Below are 26,851 nucleotides of genomic sequence, written 5' to 3' on the forward strand. Positions count from 1 at the left end.
TTCTTTTGTATTTATTTGTGCTATTACTCATAATTTGATTCTTTGTTCCTATTTTATTGCTTAATTTTTACTTTTTTATTACTAAATGTTTAACTAGTAGAAACTAGTAGAAAATCCAGCCTATTTAACAGTTTTTTCAAGTCAGCATTCAATAATATGTGAAAGAAAGCCAAGTTACATCCGTCCATTTGGTCTACACATTAAAACCCATCTGGAGAATCTGAAAGTGGATTTAAACAGTTTGGAACAGACACATTTTTGCAGAATTTCAAAAAGCCCAAAATCTATCTGGATTTAGCAAGAAACCAAAAGTCCAAAATAGGGCTGAACGATTTTGGAAAACAATCTAATTGCGATTATTTTTACCAATATTGCGATTGCGATTTAATACGCGATTATTTTCTAAGCTCTTTATCTTTTATATTATTCAACAAACACAAGCAATAAATCATTGTAAAATATGGATGGGAATCTTTAGGCACCTCATGAGCCGATCAACTTTTTTTATTTATTAATTAATCTTATTAATAAAACTTTAAATATTTATTTAATTACATATGTAATTATATGTAGGCTACTTTTAAAAATAATTACACATTAAAAAACGAAATTAATACAGTTACATGTTATTTTAAATAGGCTATATAAACGAATAGCTTCAAAACATAAAAGTTATCAATAACAAAGAGGGGAAAAAACATTACAAGCAATAAACAAAGAGTGCTTTCAGTATTTAAGAGTAGTCTGAATGTTTTCCATTCAAGAGCTGTGATTAAGTGATTTTTCTTTCTCAGTTTAGATACGATAAGCTGCTTCACACTAATGCACAGATCTCTTTTGAAATATAAGATGTGGTTTGTCCTGTCTGTTTAATAACTTAAGACATAACTGACTGTTTACATTAATTTCGTGTAGGCTAACCACGTAGACAGAGTCGCTCACAGCCGCATGTGAGAGCGCTCTTCACAAAGCGGGCGTGAGTATTTGAAATTGAAAGCAGCTTCTGTCGATGGTTTTCATATTTTTATTTTTAATATATAAGCCAACTGCATTCCAAAAGACATATGATGCCTTTATAGAGCATTTGTAAGGAAAATACCGGGCGGGACCGCGCACTACTAGAGTCACATCAAGCACAGCGCGCGTATTTCACAGCGCATCTACATCTAGTGCCATATGATCTTCTAGTCAGTGCAATGAAGCCCGCGAATGTCCAATTCGCTTCAACTTTTCCGAACTGTATGAAAGACTATTTTTCGGAAGGTTCGAATGTGTGTGTGTGTGTGTGTGTGTGTGTGTGTGTGTGTGTGTGTGTGTGTGTGTGTGTGTGTGTGTGTGTGTGTGTGACAGAGGAATTAGAAGCAAGCAGAATACGGTTGTTTTTAAAGCACACGCAGCGTCATCACGCATCTGTGTTAAAACTAAGCTCAAGACTCGATTCTGAAATTATCTGAATCCATACAGAATCGTTGAAGAGAATCTATAACACAATCACATAAATTAAACAAACTGTGCGTTCTTTCCTGTAGCCTATGCCAGGCCTATGCATAGCGTGCCAAGTTGATGCTTCATCTGCGGTGCAGATAGCGTGTCACGTGACGTGACCAGAGAGTAATCGCAGCTTTTGCGATTACAAAATCGCGTTTCATCATATCGCGATATTATCGCAAATGCAATTAATCGTTCAGCCCTAGTCCAAAACTCATCCGAATGATTATAAACCAGCAATTTTTGGACATAAGAGCAATGTTCCCACAACATACCCTGATATACATGGATATAAATCTGGAAATCAGGTGGCAGCAGCTTTTGCAACAAATCAACTGTCAGTGTATACGCACCCCTGACCAAAGTTCAGTTTTCACTGCAGAGGCAAATGCTCTTTTATTGGCATTGAATGAGAGAGAAAAAGAGCAGACCTTCAGTTTGTGCATTGATTTGGTGTTGCTGCTTGTGCAATCTGGAAATTTTTCTATTTCTCTTTCAGGTCTCCCACAGTGCCGTACCCAATGATGATGCTTCCCAATGGTCAAACCGTTCCTGTGCTTCCAGGTCCTATGCAGATGCCCTCTGTAATATCTGTAAGTTTGAAGTGTATTCACCCCCCGATTTACTATAATTCATTTGAACTTATACTGTAATCAGAAACAGTATAAGGCAGGGGTGTTTAAACTCGGTCCTGGAGGGCCACTGTCCTGCAGAGTTTAGCCTCAACAAACCTACCTGGAAGTTTCTAGTATGCCAATAAGACCTTGATTAGCTGGTTCAGGTGTGCTGAACTCTGCAGGACAGTGGTCCTCCAGAAGCAGGATTGGACACTCCTGGTATAAGTAGACGGACAACTCGAAGGAAAAGAATTGGAGAGACTGTAAAGGCCCATTCACACCAAGAACGGTAACTATAACGATAACTATATGTGCATGATATCATTCTGTTTATTCTAAGCATGTGCTGGAGTTTTGTCGTCTGCCACTTTAAATGCTCAAGCTCTTTTAAAACAGGATGGATTCTGATTGGCTGTTAGTTTTTATCTTTCATCAGCTGGGAAAAAAATCATTCCGAAAGTGATTCCAATGATATCGTCTTTGTGCCATTATTGTTAAAGTTAACAATACACGGTGTGGATTAGTGTGGCCATTCTTTTACATTGAGAAAGATTTGTCTTTCTTTATCATTTTAGTTATATATCTTTATCATTATAGTTATCGTCATTGGTGTGAACGGGCCTTAACACTCGACTTTTTGTTTACTGTAAAACTGTTTTTTAAACTGGGGTCTGCAAAATGGTACTGGGGGTCTGTGGAAAATTCAGTGTTGTTATTGTTAATTGAAACTAAGGCTGTTTCTCAATTCCAAGAACGGACTTGCGTTCTCGTGGAGGCCGGTCTTGCCAGGCTACTTTGAAAGAACGAACTCGGAAGGACGCGAGGACACAGAACGCATCCTTGTGAGAATTGAGATGTGCTGTGATCTTGTTGCTCAACTGACCGTCCCAGCATTTTATAAGTAGCAGCCAATGCACTATAAATACAACATAACATCACAAACAAATGTTATTATAGACATTATTTTCATTATAGACATACATTTTATATCGTTTTATTGTATATATGTTTAATGTTAATTATGCTTTGTCAATGTTAAGATATTTTTAATATGCCAATTAAAATACTGTAGGCTTTCTCCAGGTCTTTATGATGATAAAATGAAGCCAAACAAAATGACAAATGTTTACTTTCACGAGACGTCTTGTATTTGCGAGCTCGCTGCGGGAATCTCTTAAGTGAGAACGAGAAGCTTATTTAAAGCTTATAGGCTTCTGTACGTCGTCGGTTCTCTTAAGTCTGCATTCGATGCAACCTCGCTGTCAAAAACACATCCGGGTACTTTAATGCGTCTTCTGTACTTGCGTTCTGGAGTATTGGAATTAAACTTCGATGGTTGATGATGGCGTAGTAGTATAAGAACACAAGGATGCAAGATCGCTTAAGAACGCATATTGAGAAACGGCCTAAAACTATTAATACATGTTTTTGTTAATTGAAATAAAGCTGAAATAAAATGAAATATAAATATTAGATTATTTAACTTGAAAAACGTGAACAAAAATATAGAAAAGAAAACTGAAATAACATAAGTTTAAGTTAAAATACTAAAATGACTAAAACGGAAATAAAAATAAACTAAAGCTAAACAGAAATATTAAACAAAACAAAAACTAATAAAAAATGACAAAGCATGTTACAAATGTACTAAATACTACCCCCCAAAAAAAAGCTAATTTAAAAATATTAATAAATACTCTAATAGTATATAAATAATACTAAACCAACACTAGAAAAAAGAAGCAAACTTTGTTCTGATTAGAAATATATTATTGAAATGTAATCCTGACAAATAGTTTTGGAGATTTCAGTCCTTTGATCTCATTGAAGTACAGGAATAAAATGGTACAGGAACCTTTATACCCATTACCTGTATATAAAATAGCTGATCTGGTCCATTACCAAGATGGACACCAACTGAATTGACTTGCCTTAAATGGACTTTGCTGTGATTTAATTTTAAAGGCCAATTGTGTTTTTTGTATCATGCTACCCCCTTGTTTCAGTACAGTGCCACTTGTAGCTCAAAACTTATTGACTTCTATTTCAATGTGATGTTTCTGTGAGCTGTAATTTTTTATCTCTGGAGTAATTTATAATTTGCCTCATAATATGTTTGTGTTTGGCTCTGTGGTGTAGCTGGCGAGGCCCCTGTGTATGGTGCCTAACATTCCAGGAATCCCCGGCCCTCCACTAGGTGGCAGCAGCAGCGGATCGTCTTCACCCTCCGGTTATAACCCCCACACTGAGGCAAAGATGGTGAGGGCAAGCTTTTTTTCTTTCTATGCCAGCCTGTGGATCTTTATGCAAAACGCTCAGATGCATAGCTTTCTCTTAGTGGTCCTATGTTGAAAGTCTTAATCCAGCACGTCACATGGGTGATAGTTTTCACAACAAACAAGCACTGGCTGTTGGAACTAAGCAGCTCTGTCATTAACAGCCTTTATTTCAAATACACTTCTTATCCAGGGATATGCCAAAAAAATACATATTATCATAGCAGACTAGTTGGTGGGTGGTTTGAAGGCTAGTCAGTCTACATAATTAGGCTGATTTAGCGTCCACCAGATACGTTTCTTAGGGCGTTCACTTAAGATTTGGAGAGAACAAAAATCTACATGACCATCCTGACCCATAGAAATAAAATGCAGAAGTTCACACGTGTTTATTTCCCTTCTGTCACATGGTTTCTCTCCTCAGTGCTTGATGAGTTGTGGTTTAGTTTTATGAAATGACATTTCTTGCCATTCCGCACGAAAGAGGAATACAATTTAGTGTTTCTGCTGTAACAGCTGTCTATAATTAGACAGAATGCCATCTTGTGCCACATTACCATGGTGTGTTTGTTGTTATTCTTAGAGGTTGAAGGCAGCATTATCTCAGCAGATGCCCGCTGCTCAGGGTTGTCTTGGTGTGGCGATGGGGTCCAGTGCGATGGTACCTCAGAGGGTTGAGCAAAGCCAGCTGCTGGTCCAGCATCCAGACGCCCCATCCCCTGCTCAGCCACAGGTATAGGACGTTTTCACACTCGAATTGTCTGAACTGCAAACATTATGGGCCCTATTTGAACTATCTAAAGCAGGGGTGCCCAATCCTGCTCCTGGCGATCGACTGTCCTGCACAGTTCATCTCCAACCCTAATCAAACACACCTGCCTTTAATTTTCAAGTGATCCTGACGTGCTCTGAAGACCTTAATTGGTTGCTTCAGGTGTGTTTGATTAGGGTTGGAGATGAACTGTGCAGGACAGTCTATCGCCAGGAGCAGGATTGGGCACCCCTGATCTAAAGGCATGGTCTAAAAGGGTTGTCCCTATTCTCTTAATGAGTAATGGGTGTGTTTTGGGCTTTTCGTGCAATAAACCAATCAGAGTCTCATCTCCTCCTCAAATGCCAGTTGCGCTTGCGCCATGGTGGATTCGCTATTTACATGACGGAATTTGATAGTGGAAAGACCGAACGCGTCTCCAGAGCGCAAACGGATCTGCTCATGTGCGAGGTAGTGGCGGGTCTATTGACAAGACTGAATGCACAGATCTATTTAGTCATTTCAGATTTTTTTTGTCCCGTCCACTGTTATGGTTATTATTGTCAATCGTCAAAATTTCAGATTCAGTCCGGCATTTTAACATGGTTGTCACTCATGAAAAATAAATCTTTTATTCAAATGATTAATGGGTTATACACAGAAACTGAGTAAAGTTATATACAGAAACCGTGCAATCAACACTGCAAAAACTTTCTATAATTATAGAATTTCTTTCACATACCCCTTTTCCACCAGGATGGTTCGCACTTTGAACCCAGAGCCTGTTCTTGGCCAGGCGAAACTGCCGCATGTTTCCACAGACTTGAAGAACGAATGGTGTTGTTTACACCAGTTTCAATTCAACAGTGTGTGTCCTGGTGTTTGTGCTGACAGTGCGGCACTTCTGTTTTGCTGTTCACAGTATCGGGAGTGATTCTAGCGTACCGGCAGCTCGCATTAAATCCCGGTCCTCCTCATATGTTCTTTTTGGAGATGTATTGAAACTGAAACCATTGATTCACTCACGCTCTCGCACGATGAGTCTCTCTCGCATGCACCGTTTTATATATTTAGTCATAAAGAGCAACGTTGCATACATATTTAATAACGTTGGATATTTAGATATGTAGTGCAACGTTATTAAATTGCTCAGCGAGACTGCCATAGACAGCGACAGCATTTCTCCACCCTCTGCTCCCCAGCTTCATTCGAGACCAGCAAGTTTTTAGGGCTGGAGTTCTTTCAAAACCATCTTTCTGGCCCTTATCTGCAGTGGAAATGTGTGGAACAGTTTGAGAACGTACACAGGCCGGGAACCCGCACTAGAATGGTGTCGGTGGAAAAGGAATAACAAGAGTGCTTACACAAATATTCACAGGAGCGTTTGAAAGCAGAGCATCATGTTTGTCAGGGAGCATATTTCACTTTGCTGTGGCATTAAGCAGTAAACATCTCTGTTTACTCTGTCCTGCTGTGTTCAGGTGTCACCCGCTCAGCCCACCGGGGGTCGCAGGCGGAGGACGACTGATGACGACCCTGATGAGAGAAGGCAGCGCTTCCTTGAGCGGAACCGAGCAGCAGCTTCTCGTTGCAGACAGAAACGCAAGGTGTGGGTCAACTCTCTGGAGAAGAAGGCTGAGGATCTCTCATCCATGAACGTCTCGCTGTCGGTTAGTGTGCATGAAAAAGTCTTTGACTTGTAATTTGATCTGAAATCAGGGCTGTATGAGCACTGAAATATTGCTTATAGCAACTTGAAAAATGTGTTAGAAGTGGTTCCTCCATGTTCTTTAAAATTTATGCAATTCATGGAGTACCTACATTTTCTTATACAAGATGCATGCAACCAGAATATACTGTGTGGGATACAATTTCCCACAATGCAATGCGTTTGTCTTTAAATTCTATTTAAAGAGTCAAGACTGAACCTAAATCAATGCCAACTTTGATATTTTGTAATGTCTTTCAGTTGCAGTTAAGATAAGATCAAGTCAGAGTTAAAATATACATTTTGTTTGCACAAAATTGTAACAACAAAAAAGAAGCAAACATGTATTTTACCTATCTATAAACATTGATAAATGTATCTCACTAAGTAAATAGGTTATGAGGTTGTGATGAGGTTATACTGTTTTTTTCTTTTATATATTTGCATATACTGCACTATTCCTAGCATCTCATTCCAAACATAGCTTATTATATATATATTTTTTAAAATATATTATTATTATTGCTATTATTATAATAAAAGAATACCATTATCTTTTTTTTAATAAGAATGTAATATTTTTATTTGTGTATGTATGCATTTATTTATTATATATTTTGTTGTTGTTTTATTTTATTATATTTATTATAAATATTTCAAATTGACCATAATTTATAATACTAATATAATTTATTTATTTATTATAAAATATAATCGATATTTATTTATTATATTGTTTTATCATTACTCTTATCATTAATCATCATTATTTTTTATTATTTACACTATTTTTCATTGCTTTAGTTGTGTGCATTGATGGTTTGGCATTGTTGTATGTACTTTGAAATTGAATAGATACAAATGTGTTTGTGTCCATGTCTGATGTTCACACTTTGTTTTCACTGATTTGTATGTGTACAAGAATGAGGTGTCTCATCTGCGAAATGAAGTTGCTCATCTAAAGCAGTTGCTGTTAGCTCATAAAGACTGCCCTGTCACCAACCTCCAGAAGAAAGCCGCCTACTTAGGTAAGGGGAGCTTGAGTTGTGGTTCTTTCACTTGCATCTGCATGATCTAATCTCCTGTTCATTTATTTGTTTTGTCTCTCAGGAGAGGAACACATGAAAGAGACGTCTGAGGCCACGGGCTCCCCGGCACCGGTCATTCAGCACAGCTCTCTGGCCCACAGCCCCTCGTCTACAGTAGGGCCCAATGGCCTGAGCTCCCGTGCTGCGGCTGAGGCGGTGGCCATGTCGGTGCTGGCAGGGATGGGCAGCCAGCGAGGGGAGAGCGGTGGGCCATCGCATGTCATCATGGCCACACAGTCCCACTCCCACCCATCCAACAGATGATGAGAGCAGCTAACAGTCTGCCTGGGACTCTCCGCATCCCGCGAGAGGGGGCAGATCTGTACACGTATAGAGTGAGACGGAAGGAGATTGTTGTTCACTATGCCATAGACTATGGGGGCTGGACTCCAAACCGTGTTCTCCTTTGCATCCTCTGTAACTCTTGCTCCTTCCTTCAACTTCCTCCTGCTCCTCCACTGGCTGTAGGACTGCAAAGCACTTCCTGTCATTAAACGTATCCCCATAGACATATGCACATACACACGCTGCAATAAAGACATTGCCTGAATTGTGACGGTGCACTCGCTGTGTGTGCACATGTGCTGTATTGCACATTAATTCACACACATGCAGGCTGCGTCTCAAATTTGTGACGATGCAATACTTTATATATTCTTATATATATGTATTAGTGTGTGTGTGTGTTTGAGAGACACATGATGCTTTAATGTTCTGTACGATCTTTTACCTTGCTATTTTAGAGTTATTTTAGTTTTCAAGTGGCCACCCCCCTCATCTGACCCTCGCTCATCTTACCTCATTTTTAACCTGTTATATACGTTTATAATCGACGTGTGCATGTGTGCTTCTTGTGTGGGTGTACAGTGATGTACAACGGAAATAGCAGTTTGTGAAGGACTGATACACTAAGACTGCCTTGTTAGCATGCAGCCTTTTTGCTATATATAAACTGTATTGTACTGGCACATTGCATTCAGTTTGGGCTACAGAACCTCAGTTGCCGTTTGTTTGGTCCTATCTTTGTTTTCTTGTGTACGACAAACTCGCAAACCGCAAATAGCATACTGTCAGAGGTCATGTCCCAGGACCCTTGCGCACAGTCCAGTGTCTTGAGAAATCGGTGTCTTTCCAAAGTTAGCCATTTTCTTCCCCTGTGATCACAATGTTTTAAATTCAACTTTAGATTGAGTTTATTTGGCCATAGAAAAAAAAAATAATAATAATAATATTGAGATAAAAAGTCAAATTTATGGCGTAAAATGAGATGAAAATGTACATTTATGACGAGTTTAAATTATTAGACAAGTGAAAAACTTGTGATCATTTAGAATTTTGTCATAATTTTGACATCTCATAATTATGTTTTACCAGAGCATTTTATTATGTGGTGGAAATGGACTTCCATAGTTCTCCGCTCACTTTTACAGTAATACAGCCCTAGTGCCTCTATAACCTCCCGTTCAGTCACTTTCACGATTACCAGACTGTTAAAGTTGATATCCCGATACTTTGTAACACTATTTGTTTCTCTGCTCCCTTATCCACTCTTAAACATACACAGTCCCTGATAAAAATTTAAAGAGACAAGGATTCTGCCTTATGAATCACACGAGTGCCTCTTTATAGGTTATCCTCGCTCCATGTCGCTGACCCGACTGGCCACCTATCGCATTCAGGCATCTGTCAGGAGATGTTAAAAGCTTTATCTGAATCATCAGTCCAGAGGTAATGAATTAACAATAATGCCTTTAAACAGCCAGAGAGCACTGCCCTTAACTTTGAGCATATTCTACACTGCCACCTGGATGTAATAGGGTGCTATTACATCAAATAGAAGGCTGCAGGGATCAACGAGTATCCAAATCTACTGTTGTTTGAATGGTTTTTACCTGTACCTGATGTTTATCCAAACACACGGTCTTGTCTTTTTTTACACAATATCACACACTTTCAAAATTAAGGCAGGATATAAACAAGGGACTAAGATGTACTGTCGTTTCTCAGTATATGTAACTTGAATTCTCTTTTTTTTTTTTCATTATTTGCAGTTCGAATACTCCATTTACACAATATCAGTCCAAAATGTATATAGGCCTGTCAGAATGCACTAAAAAACATTTTGGATTATTTTTCTGTTTGGTGTCTCAGAGATTGTGAGGTTTTCTTTCAAACAGTATATCAAACTTACCACTTGACCGATATCTCATGAATGACTCCTGGTTTAAGTGTTGACCCTGGCTTTTCTGTTATATTATGTGCTGGCACTGTAATCGTTCAGCAGAACCCATTTAGAGGATTGTTGACCTGAAATGAGCAGAATGGAGAATTTTTAGCTTCACTGGCACTTTTTTTATTTTTATTTTTTAAGATTTTTTTTTTTCATTGTATGTTGCCAGGACTATAGAAATATCTATAATAAATCTTTTCTGTGTGTGTTGTAAGATGTAAAAGTAGAAATTCTTTTGTAGACTTTCTTTTCTCATTCTCTTTTTGTTCTTCTAACACTTTGTACTCAAATATTTGTAGTTATTTTTATTTGTAAAGATTAATAAGGATGCCTTGAGACGGTCCCTGGCTGATTCCCCCCTCTCACTTTAATCACTTTAAAGTTATACCAGATTTCTGTCTTGACGGACTTAATGATCCATTATTCCAACAAAATGCACAAATAATTTATTATGGAATTATTTCATGCGAGTAAAATTGAATGCAGTTTCCCTGAGATAGTCAGACTGAATAAAACAAAAGTCATTTAGAATAGGATGATCTTATAGGCTAAAGAAAAAAGGATAAATGGTTGTTTAAGAGTATGTCTTTTATGGGAAATAGCCTCACTCCGAGTTGGACTGATAGTTTTTAAAATTGCCCCTTGTAATGTACATATGTGTACCATATATATTTACTATTTTTCATGCATGTTGAAGTGAAATACTCTGAACACAGTGCTGCAGTTTTGATTAAACAAAAAAACAAAAAATGTCTTTACTCTTATTTAGGCACCACGAATATTCAAATATTTATATATGCTACATGTTCAAAAATCATGTCAGTGTCACATTCTGTCTTGTTGTCGCTAGAGGGCGCATGCGTGTCGTCTCGAGGTATGTGTGCGTGTGTGTGTGTGTTTGGGGGTGTCGTTGATCTCACACACAGGAGGTAAACGCGATCACGTGACCGCACAGTGCAGTTGGTGTTGGTGAGTTCTCACAGCATGGCGGAAGGAGTAGTTGTCCGGATGGATTGTTACTCACCTTTTAATCCATGTCTTCTGTCTTGACGGGAGGATTTTTGGCTTTCAAAACGCATTTCTTCACACTTATAACAACTTAAGCCTATTCTCACTACGATGGCAGACCGCGGTGTGGATTTGGCAGCTCTACCGAAAGAGGTTAGAGAGCACTTGGCGGAGTTGGAGCTCGAGCTGTCTGAAGGTAAGAGATGGAGTTATCACCTTAACCTTACTAATGTTTAATAATATTAACCTACTATTTAAATCCCAAGGTCGTATGGCGCTAAATCAGTCACATAAATATATACTCTCAAGCAGACAGTGACTACTGCTTTGTGTTGGTGTTTGAAGGTCCTCTGTTTCCCCTCAGAGAATTTTTGAAAGAGGCTGTGTTTCAAAAACTTGCGAGCTGTCTACCTAGACAGAATGTCTGGATGCCTAAAATGCAGTTTCTAATGCATCTGATGCCCAGACATGCTGTCTAGGTAGACAGCTCGCTAGGTTTGTAGACACCGCCCAGAGTGTGTTCAGAAATTATGTTTTTCCACCATCAAATATGTTTTTTAATCTCGCGTAAATGATAGAACCGCACGTGATTGAGAAGTAGAAGAACATTGTTGCTGAATCCGGCCGTTTGTTTCACCTCGAGACTGAGACTATTGTTTGTTCAGTGATCTAGACCTCAAAGAAAAGAGAGCCCTTGACAGTTTAGCTAGACACAATACCGTAGTACAAGTAGAGAGACTGTCAGTAAGGCAGATCGAGTTCGTGTGGTTTTGGATGTTGATTTATGTATGTTACGATCGCTGTTCTTCTCAAAGCCCTTTGTTTTCATATTGGAGACGTTTTTAAAGGGGCATCACTTTTTGCTATACGAGTGTGTCTGTTATTTAATGCGAAAATCAGTGACAGCATTGGTCTATTTTTGCTGTAGGCTACTTTAGGTGCTTGATGTCCTGTTAGCACACAGACACGCCTTCTCTGTAGACACTTCCTCTCACCTTTTACTCAATATTATAAAATGGTGATTATCTAATCCAACCATAGTTTATCTTGTAAACTTGATGTGAAGATGCATTTTTTTCACTACACTACTATGGGTTATACAGACGGACCCTTTACAGACTCTTAGTCAGCTCATTATTTAAAAAAAGCCAAGGACTACATTATCACACAATATACATTTCTTATAATGTAGTACTGCTTTAGTTCATTAAGATTTGTACTTTAGTTAATTCAGTTATATAGATTATAAATAGTTTTACATATCTCTATCACAAATCTCCAACAGTACTTTTCAGCCAGACATTAAAATCGTTTCATGCACAGCTAGCCTTGGATTATCCCTTACTTAATATCTTTGAGACCATATATGGCATCATATTGAGTGCTATTGTATCTTAAAGAGGCCTCTAAGTGATGCTAAATGTTTAGCTGTGTTACCAATATGATATTAATGATATTATTATGAATATAATTTTTTTACAATATTATTTGTATAATAATAATAACAACAGTAATATAAAATTATAGTAAAAATAGTTTATTTTTGTGTGATAGTTTAGCTATTTCGGTCTATTCATTCACAGGGTTTAGAAGTTCATTCAATGTTCATGACATCACAGCTATGGTGTTTCATGCAGCGTCATGCATCTTCTACCATCTTCTCACCGCCGTGTCATCCGTCTGTGAAAGACGGTGCCGTTCTACCCATTCACTCGGTCAGAGAGCACTATGTGGGGGAGATGTGTCAGTTTTCAGCTTAGTAATAGTGTTACACAACTGAAAGTGTGTGGGCCACACTCTCAAACAACTTGTTGATGTGTGCAGCTCCAGGCTGCTTTTCAAGAAAACCAGCCATAGACACTGTAACCGGAGTAACACAACATTTTATGACCGTATGATGAAATACTATAAATGTATTATCAATGATGACCATTGAGCCAAGTTTTTCCTTTTTTTTGTCATTTAGCCACACTATAAAATATCTGCTGAGTGAAGAAGAATGTAATGGAATACTTTACCCAAAAATGAAGTCATACGACATAATTTTTTATTTTTTTACTTTTAAACAACTTTTGTCTGTGACTTTTGAGAGTGTGTGTAAATAACATGAAAGCTCTTACAACTGTGTGTTTAGTGTAAGGGTTTAGTGCCCTTTGGGCAGGTGAGTGATCTGGAGTGTTTGGTCAATTGGAGGGCGGTTGCAGGCTCCCTCACCCCCTCCTCCCATAGGAGCAGCTGCCAGTTACGGCTGTCGCCTCCCCGGACGGTCACCTCCCCACTAGCGCGTCACACTCCTGTCCTCGCTCTCCTCTGCTTGCGCCATCTCTTTCTCTCCCTTTCTAGTTCTGGGGCTGACTAGTTCTTGCAGATATGACTCAAATGAATCACCACTCCCTGACCAATCAAAAATACACATTAATTCAGCACAAGCACTTAAATCATCTTATTTATACCAGTCAGATAAGTTGGATGTCGATATTTGATTGTGTGTGTTAATTTTTACATTCAAATGACTTTTTCAAATAATTTTTTCCAACATGTACTCACTTAAAGGGATAGTTTACCCAAAAATGCTATTTTTTGTCATCACTCATGTCATCTCATGCCATTCCAAACCCATAAGACTTTCATTCATCTTTGAAACACAAATGAAGATGATTTTTTCCGAAATCTGAGAGAGTCATCAAACTCTCACGGTTTGAAACATTCATAAAGCGATCTTAAAAGAAATCCAGACGAATCATGCTTGAGCTTATGTTTTACCAAATATGAGTGCTCCATGTACGATTGCTGATCAATGTTTATCTGTAAATAAAAGGCTTAAATGACAAGTTCGGTATTTTACACTTAAAGCCCTGTTTACAGATCGTATCTGATGAAATAGAACGGTTAAGATTAAAATTTGGACACATGCTGCTGTCGCGAGAATTTTAGGTTTATTTCGCTTTTGTGGACCTATTTTGCCAAACGTGTCACACCCGTGATTCTTCCGTTGAGCGCTTGAATAATAGACACTCCAGCGGCGGAGTAATACCGTACCTCACACTGCACATTCAATACAAGTCATGGAGTTGGACAAAAACTACGATAAAACCTGTTGGAATGCATCTTTTTCAGCGATTTTTTTTTTGGAACCGTATCAGTGAACACCCCTGACCACTCGGTGAGTTTCACGTCTTTGTAAACGAAAGTTTAATGTGTTTTAGGAAGGAATCTTCCAGTGAACATAGACAACCATTGTGGGGGTGGGGGGGAAAGCGATATAAACCTAAAATTCTCGGGACAGCAGCATGTGTCCAAAGTTTAATCTTAACCGTTCTATTTCATCAGATACGATCTGTAAACAGGGCTTTAAGTGTAAAATACCGAACTTGTCCTTTAATTAAATCTGTTCATCATATAAAGTGATCGTTTCTCTTCAGAAGAGGTGAGCTTGATTTATAAAATAAGTTTCTTTTTATAATCTCTTTAGTCTTTATGAATGCCTTGAAGCAACAGGGTGAATAGACTTTTAGTGGAGGGACAGAAATCTCGCTGATTTCTTTAAAAATATCTTGATTTGTGTTCAGAAAATGAAAAAGTATTTTGGGTTTGGAATGACATGAGGATGAGACGATGACTTTTTTTCCCCCCTTTAAAGTTAGGCTAATCTTTAAAAATTTGAATAATTTAACACATTTAATCTTCAGGAACTTTTCAAATTAATATGCATTGTTCATACTCTACATTGTAATATTGTGATGCCTAAATTTAATTGTAGTTTTAAAATAGTATATTTTAAGTTTTTAGTGTTTTTCTTCGGAATGAATGTAGACAAAATTTTAGTTATCAGTCACAACGTGAAAATAATTAACGGCTTATCCATATAGAGTGGTGCAGGTATGACATCACTTTGTAGCCAATAGCGCGAAAGCGAGTTAGCATTTTAGCACTTCCGGTTTCATCGTCCCGAAGTCAATTGTGGTTAAAAGGCTTAAATAAGGTCTGTGGTGCACACAAGCTCAAAACACTTTAACGTTTTATTCTACGACATAAAATACATCAGGAATGACCCCACTTGTGATTGTTTTTTTTTTGTTTTTTTTTAAGCTGTTATGTCTTGAAGGCGGTTGCTAACAAGTGGCTAAATGGTACTACAGAGGCAGTCAGGGACATTACACTTCATCACGGAAGCAGCTTAGTGATGGCGACGTTTAATTCGTGGGACTGTGGTGCAGTTCGTTTATAGCCTAGCTCTTTACTTCTTATTACTGCGAATTTCGATTCCCATCCCTATTCATCGTGCTGTTTATGTTCCCCAATGATGGCAGCTACCGGGCATGCTGAAAATCAGCTGTTATTACATAACTTTCGAGCCCCATCTAAAGTGTGAGAATTTTTTAAACAGATACTGAATAAAATGGTGCTTTGCATGTCTGTAAAACTGAAATGGCATAGGCCTACCACAGCAGCACAACTTCTATGCAGGGGCATCTAAAGAAAACATCCAGCGGCTCTCTCACCTCTTCTTATTAGAACCACTTGTACTATAACAAGTGGCTATAAATGTTTAAATCTAATTAATTCAACAGATTGGCTTATTACCTGACATCCAAATGGAAACCTCCACCCGCAATATCTAGCATCAATTTCATGAATGTCTAGACGAATCCTGGAAAGCTCATGGAAAAGTCCTGAAAATGCAATTTAAATTTGCTGTTTAAAAGGTGTCTATGTTGCCATGTCTTGCCTTTAATTCTGGATCCATGTGTAGTTTCCACAAGGGCACATATTGACCTTGGAGGGTAGAAATATTTTCCATTGCCATGCTCTGCTGGGGCTTTTTACAGTGAAAAAAAGTATTTCCAAATGATGTCCTACATAATGACCCAATTCTGCAGGATTGTAGTGATCAGAGTAACAATAAGCACCATTCAGCTGATCTGGACTATGGTGGTTCTGATCTGAACTGGCATTTGAGGCTTTCAACTGAAACCTTTGTGTCCCAAATGAGCAGACGAGATATGGACACAAGTCTGCGAGAGAGAGAGTATTTATGTGTGTGTGTGTGTGTGTGTGTGTGCTTGTGCATGTGTGTGTGCTTGCATCCACTCTATGGCTTCCTCATCAAACAAGTCATCTCCTCAAGAACTGTGATAATAGATATAAACAAAAATAACACCTTGATAATCTCTGTAATCCGAGTGAGACCCTATAATTCTTCTGTCTAGTTGTGCTTTCTTGTACACCTTGTAATAAACCAATGCTGTCATCTGTGAGTCATGTGAAGGTGTTGCAGGAAGTCGAGTGCAGCCTGGATCTGCTCTTTAGTGTGTGCCACTCTTTGTCTAACCGGCTTAATGTGGAATTGAACTTGAACAATAAAAAATCATTCAAGCTCTTGGTGACGTTGTTCAGAAGATCCTTAGCACTGTAATCTCTTCTAAATAGCTTATTGTTCTTTTAAGGAACAAAGGAAATTATCCTCCTATGCAACCCCATGTTCTGAGCAGCATGGACGGCTCCCATTCCATGCCATCTTACTTAAATTACTCCAGTTACTTTAGGGGGAGTTCTTTTAAAATGCAGGATTGTTAGAGGCCTCTGTGGACGGCTGTGATGTGGAGCTAATGTGTGTAGTTTGTAAGTATTGATTGCTGTTATGAAGAGGGTTGAGTTCAGGCTGTCAGCAGTATGGAGACTCAATGTTTTATTGCTGCCATCCTGATGGAGGGGTGCATGTTATTGCCAGAGCCTTCCAATCTAGGGCACTGAATGACCGAACATGGACTGAGGCCTGTTCATTTGTGCTCTGAGTCATTCTCTCTTTTGCGCTCTCGGTTAGGCAGTCCTCTGACCATTAAGGGAAGCCACAGACATCTATTTTTGCAATAAAAATGTTCCCCTTTTTCTTCTGTTGTTTTGTGTATTCTAAATAGTTCCAAGCGAGACTGGGAAATGTTGTTTCCTGTTGATCACGAAAAACAGTCGTGTCACGTTTGAGTAAAAGCAAAACATTTTCATAACAATTAAGTGCTATTATTCTGTCTTGATAATTCTCAGTTATCTACTTCAGAGTGGTGAAAATATGCATTTTTATATATAATTTAATATGATCATGTGTATGTATAAATATATATAAATTGTACAATTTGTGCATAATAGTTGTTTTTGTATCACCTTTAATACATGCTTTATGAAAATAATAATTTGAAAAATCTTATTGCATTAAAAATAGGCTTAAAGGGATAGTTCACCAAAAAGTATTCTCGTCGCTTGATAAACATATGGTTGAGCCGCTGTAGTCACTTGGACTATTTTGTCTTTAATAACTTTCTGGGCCGGCAAGTTTCAATCCCTTAAGAAGCCTATGGAGGAGTGAGACAGCTCTCAGATTTCATCAAAAATATCTTAATTTCTGTTCTAAAGATGAAAGAAAATCTTACGGGGTTGGAACAACATGAGGGCGGGTAATTACTGACAGAATTTTCATTTTTGGGTGACCTATCCCTTTAATTTCCTTTATGCAAATGTTATTTCTTTTCTTTTGACTTTGAGGTGGAATTTGATTCAGAAATGAGATTCATTCGCAGCATCATGTAAGCTCTTCATTTAAAACATTAAGACATGATTTTCCGTAATGCTGCTTTGAAACGTCATGGCCTGTGAAAAGTGCTATACAAATAAAAATGACTTGACTTGACAATATGGTCATTAGAGTATAGGAAGTTTTTGTGTGGCTGAGACTATTTGCGTACATGTATACCCTGACCACATGAGTAGACCGTCACAGTTCCTCTTTTCTGTAAAGGACCCTTTGTTACACATTTTGTGGAGTAAAGGTTTGTCACAGGCTGCTTGTTACGTAAACAAATTCTTAGCTTACTCAATTTGGCAAAACTTAAATCTATGTGAATTTCATTTCATTTTAAAATCAGAATACCAAACCAAGTTTCATTTATTTGCTGTAAAGATCAAGCAAAACAAGTTTTTAAACTATAAAACAATAAATACACATATACAGTTCACATGAAGGCAAAAAAAGCGTTGGACACTTTTGAACGTTTTGGACACATTTGCTTACAGATTCCATTTGCTTTGATATTTCATATCTAATGCAGACAAGTAGTGTGGCTTAAGTGTCCAAGCCCCTTATTGGGGCCACTGTATGTGACCAAGTGCCACCAAGGTTTGCATGCTTGTCAAACTTTACCTCCAATCTGTCCGCAAGAACGACCTCACGGGAATCAAACACAAAGTGCTTTCTTCGTGGGAGCATCGTATTTATACAGAGTGCTAAGCTTAGACAGATGGGACATGATCAGATGTCCAGGCTTCACACAGATTCCCTTTCCCTCAAACAAAAGCCCGGAGCCTCTTCTTCTGGTACTGGGCCCACTGGGTCTGCTCCCTCAGCGTGGGTTGTATAAGGAATCAGCCCAGGCTGCCCTTGGCTGTGAATAGTTAATGTTACATTGCTGTTGTCTTATAGGTTGCTGAGCCTGAATTATTAACATGCCTTTATTAAATACCATGAGGCTTTGCTTGTATCTCCCTTTACTAGCACTATGTGAACCAGGGTGTGTACGGGGGTGTCACATACAGTAGTGCCGTCACATACTCCATAAGTAAAAGTTAGTGTTGTGGTATAACAGAGTTATGCGCTGCCATGGGAACACTCGTAAGTCGCAACACAATGTGCCATCCATGAACAGGATGTGGTCTCCTTATAGGAATGATATCTCAAAATATATCCTTTCCTTAGTTGACATGCTATGTCATGCTAAACTTGACATGCTATGTCATGGTACTCATGAAGTAATGTTCGGGGTCAGTAAATAAAAAAATGTTGGGAGAGAAATACATTTATTCAGCAAGGATGCATTAAATTGGTCAATTTACAGTAAAGACATTTATAATGTGACACTGTTTTATAATTATGACATTTATAAAGTTCTTTTGAATTTTCTATTGATTAAATAATCCAAATTGTGACACTGAAGACTGACTGTCTTAGAATGACGCTGAAAATTCAGCTTTGCTATCACAGGAGTAAATTACATTTTAAAATAATGTAAAAAATAAATGTAATAACATTTCACAATACTGCTATTTCATTGTATTTTTGATCAAATAAACGCAGTCTTAAGCATATGAGCATAAGAGTTCTTTCAAAAACAGTAAAAATCAGCGAGTCACGCATTGAATCAATGCCATTGAGCTGTTAAGTGAAGCATCAGCTTCAGCGTTACCCATGCAACGCAATGCTGGTCAGCTGCTGAGCCTTGAAAAGTGGAGTTAATAACTTTAATAATAACTCAAAGTTAAAAATAATTAACTCCTTGTTGAATGTCATCTATCTTTTAATGAATCAGAGTTTTTGAACGTGTGAGGAAAATGGAGGAAAAAAACTATACGAGTGCGGATTAGAACCCAGAACTGCTCTGACACGCTTGGCAAAAGTTATGCCATTAGCCCACGAAAGCACACAAGGGGATCATGGTGCTGTCAAGTAAGACTTGCAGTATGTGAGGTCAACTAAACGCTATTGGCAACTACAGCAGTCCTTTACACAACTCAAACTCACTCTTAATACCTCGAAAACAAAAATCATGTGGTTTTACCGTAAGGGTGCTACGCCACCTCCTGCCCTTAACATCACCACCTGCAATGGGACTACTTTAGAACAAGTCACTGCATATAAGTACTTGGGCATCTGGTTGGAAACTTCACTTTCTTTCTCCATCCACATATCAAAGCTGCAATCTAAGGTCAAAGCCAAGCTTGGTTTCCTTTATAGAAACCGGTCTTCTTTCACTACTTCGGCTAAACTTACTCTAATTCAAATGACCATTTTACCCATGCTAGACTACGGAGACACTATATATAGGGTTGCTTGCAAGTCCACTCTATCAAAACTTGACACTCTTTACCATTCTGCTATTAGGTTTGCTACAAATGCTCCTTTCAATACACACCACTGCGCACTATATTCTTCTGTTAACTGGCCCTCCCTTCACAATCGCCGAAAAATTCATTGGTTCACCTTCATTTACAAGACCCTTCTCGGCCGTTCACCTCCTTACTTAGGTCACCTGCTGCAGCCAAAAACTGTCACTTATAATACAAATGAGCCACTCAAAATTACCGTAAAAATAGCTCCTTTTCGGGCTAGAAAGCAGCAACGTCCTAAGTGGACCTATGTCTATATTTAGCAAGTCATCAGCTGATACTGCCAAAAAAGTACATTTTGGATTATTTAAAATTTGTATTATTTAAAATTTGTCAAGACAAAGTTAATCAAAGTTTTGTTACAGAAAAACTGTACAGACAAATTCTCCATTCCTCAGTCTGCTGCTGTTTCCAAACCTCAGCCTTGTTTACAGCTTGTATTCAAAGCACCCGGGACACTCCTGTTTTTGTATCCCTCCAGCCTGAGCTTTCCTCCAGGGAGAAGCGTTTCACACACATTCAGACTGTGAGAACCTGTTTTCCCTGCATTTGTCCTGTTGTTTGCTTGATTTGCACACATGCTCTGCACTCTTTCCCGAGTAAAAGCACCTTGAATGAGCCCTTACGTTTCAGGAAAGGGGAAATGTACCCTCAAAATTTAGACAAGCACTGGATTACCCTGAGTTTTGAACTCTTGATGCCTGACATTTAAGGTGCATTGGTTGTTTTGCTGGTGTTGCTCAACCACACTATTGTCTTGAAGGCCCAGGGTTAGTGAGAACTGGCTGACAAGTGCTGACAGATCCCTCCTGAAGTCCCAAGTCACGTTCACTGACTTCAGGTTTCAGTCAGGGCTTCTAATGAAATGGCAGTTTTCAAATGTTTGTTTGACTTAAGATTTATCTGATTGTCATGATATAGGCCTAGGTGAAGTGAAGGTTTTGGGTCAAAACTTTGTAGGTCTTGCTGTTCCTCTCAGAAATGTGCATGACTTTTACAACTGGCTTGTGGAAGTTTTTGTCTAATATGTTATAAACACAGCAGAGTTTTGTTTAGTGATTGACCAAATTTGCCGCCAAGATGCCATGGCTTTTTTAGACTAAAATTGTAGGCCTAAGTCTGATTGCTTGCCAAGCACCAGTAATGAATATCTATGTTACAGAAGACACAATTTGAAGCTAGAAGATGTGCATTATTCATTGACGAGGCTGTTGGTTGATGTAATGTCTGTGAATTGGCCCAGTGGGTTTGGTTATATGATACCATTAAGCTCAAAATGACTAATTATTGGCCGATTAATCAGTCAGTCTATCTCTAGTTTTATTGTTCTGTCAGCATATGACCCAGTCGAGATTGAGTCATAACATTCATGTTCCTGCTCATTGTTGTGTTTCTTGTCTTGTCAACTCGGGCTCAAGTTGTTGTGAACATAATTAAGCCCATAAGAAGCCCATAAGAAATGAAGAACAGATTTTACCCCTTATCAAGCGCCCCCCCTTTTTTTTAATAGACATGCAAATGCACATTCCGAACTTAAATGGTTGTAATTCACGAATGCTTTGGAATGTAGATTAGGGCTGTCACTTTTGAGAAAAATCAAATTCGAACGGATATCAAATACCAGCCTATGCATTCGAATATATTCGAATATCTATTCCCATCCGCTCCGCCACCCCCCCCCCCCCCCCCCCGCACGCGCGTGCAAAAAAAAAAAAAACCGTCAATCGAAAATTTACTAACAGTTTGACAGTCATAAACAGGACTCCCAAAATTACACTTATAGGACTCATGTCTGCAAATAAACCTTGCCTTTACATGTGCATCTGCACGGTGCCGACCGGTTGTGCAGGAAAGTATGCAGTCATACGATGTTGGACGCCTGGCGATGCTCTGGCCGTCTGCTGCGTTTCTGGGGCTGTTTAAACCTGGCCACTTCATGCGTTTTCTCAGATCGGATAGCTATCAAAACGATTCCATTTACACCTGGTCACATAGGCCTAAATGTGGTTTAAACCGGATATAAATCCGATCTTCAATTCCCGCGCTATATGCAGATTTAATGGATTTAATGTCACCGAAAGCAACATATGAGCTGCATTTTATTGATCATCAGCTAACATCAAAGACTGCAATAAGAGAGAGCGGCAGCCCTGGTAAGATCATTTCGTTTCTTTACTTTTAATGAAGATTATTATTATTGTGTGTTAAAGCGTCTGCGACTTACTTTCACTTTGATTTGCGATAGTTTGCACATTGGCTTGGCGCTTGATGAATAGATCATCTGCGGTGATGCGTGTGGCAGCGCACCGTCATATCTGACTATAACATACAGCCTGTAACACGCTTTCAAAATAACACGCTTTTTTAAAATAAAAAGCAAACGGTCTTATCATAGACTGTAAAAAATGCGCTAGACATGGCACTTTAAAAACCGAATAGTTTATTTGAAGTTCGATTACGGTTATTTCACGTCATGTTCGAATGCATATTCGAATATCGAATAAAAAGTGACAGCCCTAATGTAGATGTAAGATTGGTCTTGTTTTTAAGAAGACACTTGGCAAGATTTTTGTAGAAGTGAAATAAGTTAAGTCAGTTAAACAGAAAAAAAGTTATAGAAGTTTGAGTTTATAAAAATGTACAACGTTAAAAATTTAATTATTCATATTTTATATAAAATATATATTTTCAAAACCTGGTGGACTCTAAAACTGCAAAAAAAAAAATCAAAGGCAAAAATCTGAACAAGTTTTGTTTCAAATTTTAGGTTGAAAAAAATAAGCTTTCAGTGAGATTTTGTTTGGGCGCAGTACCAAACTTTTTCCACTAGTTGACATTACTGCCCATATAAGGGCGCCTCCATTTCCATATGATGTTTGAGTGATCTGAACCATTATTTTTACAATTTTCATACAATTTATGAAGTAGACATCCTATTCAGAAGTAGTATTGGAAGTTTGGCAGATTTTGAAATTAATTCAACCTCTAAGAAACCTAAAAAGAACACGTATGTGCATTATAGCTCGCTGCCAAGAATGGTGAATTTAAACATTTTCAGGTTTCTCATAATGGGGAAATGAGGTTTCTACCATTTTTTTTTTCATGATTTTTCATGTTCATCACTATTTCAAAATAAAGGTCTGAACACGCCTTAGGAGTATGAAAATATTATTGTTGCAAATTGATAAATTACGGCTCCTCTGTAATGTATTTTAAAAATCAGTCACCGAAAATTAAGTATTTCAAATACTGTAATGTAAGCTTTCAAATGATATATAGTTTGTCAAGATTGGTTTAGTATAGGATATTACTGTTTTAAATATATAATGGTGCCAATATAAAGGGTTAAGGAACAGTCTACTCCAATAAAATAACTTGTTTTAACAAAAGTTCAGCTGTAATCCTCTCTCCCAGATCTTCCTCCCTTCCCTTGTTTCCTAGCTCTGTCTGTTTGCCATGCGTCATTGTGCCGGAGTCAGGCCTGCTGAATCAGATTATGAGCACTCGATTGTTGGTGGAGGGTGTCGCAACTGTTAAGCATTTTAACAGCAGCTCTTCACGGTCTAATTTTAAATCCAAGTGTGACCTCATAAACCACAGAGGGACTCGCAAGAGGTCCAAAACTTAGTCAATGTCATTAGCAATGTCAATATATTCCTACTAATCTAGGGATGAAACGATTTCCGATTTCACGATAAACCACAATAAAATGTCCTGACGTTTAGTAAAGTTTAATTATCATTAAAACTGTTTGATTATCGTGATTTTGGAAACTTGCTGTAAATCATGTCCAGCCAGCCTTGCAACGTTGTTTTTTGTTCGAGAAGACATGGCGGAAAGCAGTGACAACACTCGGAGATTTTTCAGCCTCCTAAGAGGACCAAATCTGAGGTGTGGTCATATTTTGCCCTTTTCAAAAGTCCTGAGGGAAACATAATCGACGATTGTCACCTTGTCTGCAGAACATGCAAAAAGAAAGTCAATCGCTACAAAAGAGGAAACGCTTTATAATCAATACAAAATAATTACGGGGGCTTAAAATATTGAACTGAGATTTTTAAAATCTTACCTGTTTATAAATCCATTTTTTTACAGTGTACAAAAAAATACTTCAGACAAGATGATCACTGCAACAATATTATAGTAGTATTAATGCTAAAGTCCTCTGATTTAAATTTCAATACAATCAAAAATTGAGATGCAAGTTGCATTTGAATGAAACGAGTGAGCGCGTCCGCAGTGATACAAGAGACATGGATGTGCTGTAAGCTGCAGTATGTTACTTTTGGTGCTCTAGCGGTTAATAAACAGAACGGCATGCGTCTTGTGTAAGAATATTGTAGCCGGAGCTGCTACTTTCTGTTTATGTCTATGACGAGTCACGCAGGTACTGGGCTCCTCCGCAGTAGTACAAGCCTGATCAGTCTAAAATAGTCAGACTATAGGCTAAACCCTTATTACAGGTGTACTGTAGTGATTCAGGATAAGACAAAAACACGGTTTGGAAAATGGATTCATGATGTACTCGCTTTTTATACATTTTGTACATTTTGAACAAAAAAGTTACATACTGCAGCTTTAATGACTATGCTTAAAAGAAGTACATAGAGCTGCTAATTTTACTTGTTTGTTGATTTTCGAATATGAAACATGTTGAAATGTTTTCAGTGCGTGTATCAGTTATTTTTGAACATTTCATTTAATTTGAACAAAACCGTAATAATATTTATAATCGTGTTACATTTTGGTCACTATAATCGTGATATGAAATTTTCATACCGGTTCATCTTTAATCAATCACATTTATTTAGACTAAAAACCCTTTTCATTAATTTTGTGAGGAACATGTCGTTTTGAGCAGCATTTGCACCTGTAAGGCTGTTGGCTATATGCCACTGCAGTAGACGCATATTGGAGTATTAAGGATAACGGTTAATCAATTAATTGATCATTAATTAAAACATCCATCGATCATTGGAATTTGTGTAAATTGACATCCCTAAAATGTGTTTTATCGATACTGAACGATATGAAACATTATAGCGTGATACATTTTTTAGCTATATCGCACAGCCCTATGTTTAAATTAATATAATATATATGTATCATTAAGATTTTACAGCATTTTCAGAGCGAATGTGTCCCTATTGGATTTCTACACAAATGCGAGTGTGAGTCTCTACAGTTGAGTCTTCTAACAGTATAGTAGAACAAAAGCTGGAGTTTTTTAGAGGTGTGGTTGCACAGGTCCCTGAGCTCTGTCAGCAGTTGAGATGTCTTGGCACTTTGCCACGCCATAAAGCTGTCAAACATCAAGGTTGTTCTCCAAATGCTTTAATTTGTTGTAAACAGCATTCCCAAAAAACAAAAACAAGGTGGGCTGACCAGCCAATCAACTGTTTTTCATTTGCTCTTCTCATTTCCTGGAAGATACTTCGCATGTATGTATCCCGGACTATCTTATGGCTCATCTAGTGGTTTGCGTGTCAAATTGCTCATTCACTTGTCTATAGATTCCACCTAAAAGTGAGCGAGGGTCGAGGAGATGTGATGTCACAACATGGCAAGAAATGAATGAGGATCTAACATGTGCTTCTTTCGCAATGAAAGTCCCTTCCTCCCACTCTTCTCGCGGCAGACACACCCTGTTGCTCGGGGACTTGTTCCACGTTTCCAATGCGTTGGATGGAGACCAGTCAGAGCTTGGCAGCTGAACCAATCCCATGCCGTCTTATGATGGACTCTGATATAATGATCAGCCAACCTTTGCATGTATCACTGTGTATTTACAGCGGTCTGAGTAAACATATCCTGAAAGCAGGGCTTTTCCCTCCTGGTCATGTTTAATCAGCTATTTTCTTACAGGGCCGGCCTCAATGATGATGTCACAGTTTTCCGAGTGAGCAATGCCTCTCTTGGGAAGCCTAAAATCAAGTATCTTCCCTCTACAGTTTCGTTCAAGTTTCTTGAGAAGATAGGCTTGAGAAATAACTTTAAGGCATCACTAAATATACATTTTATATTATTATTTTTTAATCTCTGCTGTTTACAGACTATGCCCCAGCTGAACATTGAACCCAAATATGAACTCTAGCATACTCCGTATCATACTTAAGCAAGTTTTTGTTTATAATTTATTATTATTATTGTATGCATTGTTATGCCTTAATACTGTATGTCAGGGTTTTCAACTTTCACAGACACAGGGACAAAAAGTAAAGTTTCTTAGTAACATTTTATAATGACAGTGATTGTATGATATATCGGGACCAACATAATATATACAATAATAATAATACATTTATGCAAATATACACTATATATATATATATATATATATGTGTATATATATAATGGGTCCTCTTTAAATAAAATAAATATATACAGTATATAATGTGTAAATATGTATATACACATTATATGCTGTATATATTTATTTTATTTAAAGAGGACCCATTATGCCCTTTTCACAAAATGTAATAAAAGTCTCTGGTGTCCCCAGAATATGTCTGTAAAGCTCAAAATATTCCACAGATCATTTATTATAGCTTGTCAAATTTACCCTTATTTGAGTGTGAGCAAAAACATGCCGTTTTTGTGTCCCTTTAAATGCAAATGAGCTGCTGCTCCCCGCCCCCCTTACCAGAAGAGGATGGAGCATTTACAGTTCGTGCTTCGGATACTCGCATTGGTACTGGTGCTGCCCATACTACACATTGGGACACTGATGACTTTATTTCCGGCAGCGTGACAC

General features: G+C 38.1%; 2 protein-coding genes across 6 annotated transcripts in view; both read left to right on the forward strand.

Moving 5' to 3' along the window:
- atf7a (activating transcription factor 7a) overlaps positions 1–10,890 on the forward strand; it is a 35,008-nt gene extending 24,118 nt beyond the window's left edge. Inside the window, exons 7-13 of one of the 4 annotated variants that reach the window (XM_079587348.1) lie at positions 1,988–2,081; positions 2,858–2,947; positions 4,245–4,364; positions 4,965–5,114; positions 6,614–6,802; positions 7,763–7,868; positions 7,951–10,890. In XM_079587348.1, coding sequence (XP_079443474.1) covers positions 1,988–2,081; positions 2,858–2,947; positions 4,245–4,364; positions 4,965–5,114; positions 6,614–6,802; positions 7,763–7,868; positions 7,951–8,192 — 991 coding nt within the window. In that variant the 3' untranslated portion in view covers positions 8,193–10,890. The remainder of the gene's footprint in view (positions 1–1,987; positions 2,082–2,857; positions 2,948–4,244; positions 4,365–4,964; positions 5,115–6,613; positions 6,803–7,762; positions 7,869–7,950) is intronic. The other 3 variants (XM_079587349.1, XM_079587350.1, XM_079587351.1) reach the window with 3 other exon arrangements.
- Positions 10,891–11,059: 169 nt separating this feature from the next.
- Positions 11,060–26,851, forward strand: part of dip2ba (disco-interacting protein 2 homolog Ba) — a 48,199-nt gene continuing 32,407 nt past the window's right edge. For both annotated transcript variants that reach the window (XM_079587347.1, XM_079587346.1), the window contains exon 1: positions 11,060–11,362. In XM_079587347.1, coding sequence (XP_079443473.1) covers positions 11,278–11,362 — 85 coding nt within the window. In that variant the 5' untranslated portion in view covers positions 11,060–11,277. The remainder of the gene's footprint in view (positions 11,363–26,851) is intronic.

This window comes from Phoxinus phoxinus, assembly GCF_949152265.1.
Source record: "Phoxinus phoxinus genome assembly, chromosome: 18".
In the NCBI taxonomy this organism is placed as follows: Eukaryota; Metazoa; Chordata; class Actinopteri; order Cypriniformes; family Leuciscidae; genus Phoxinus; species Phoxinus phoxinus.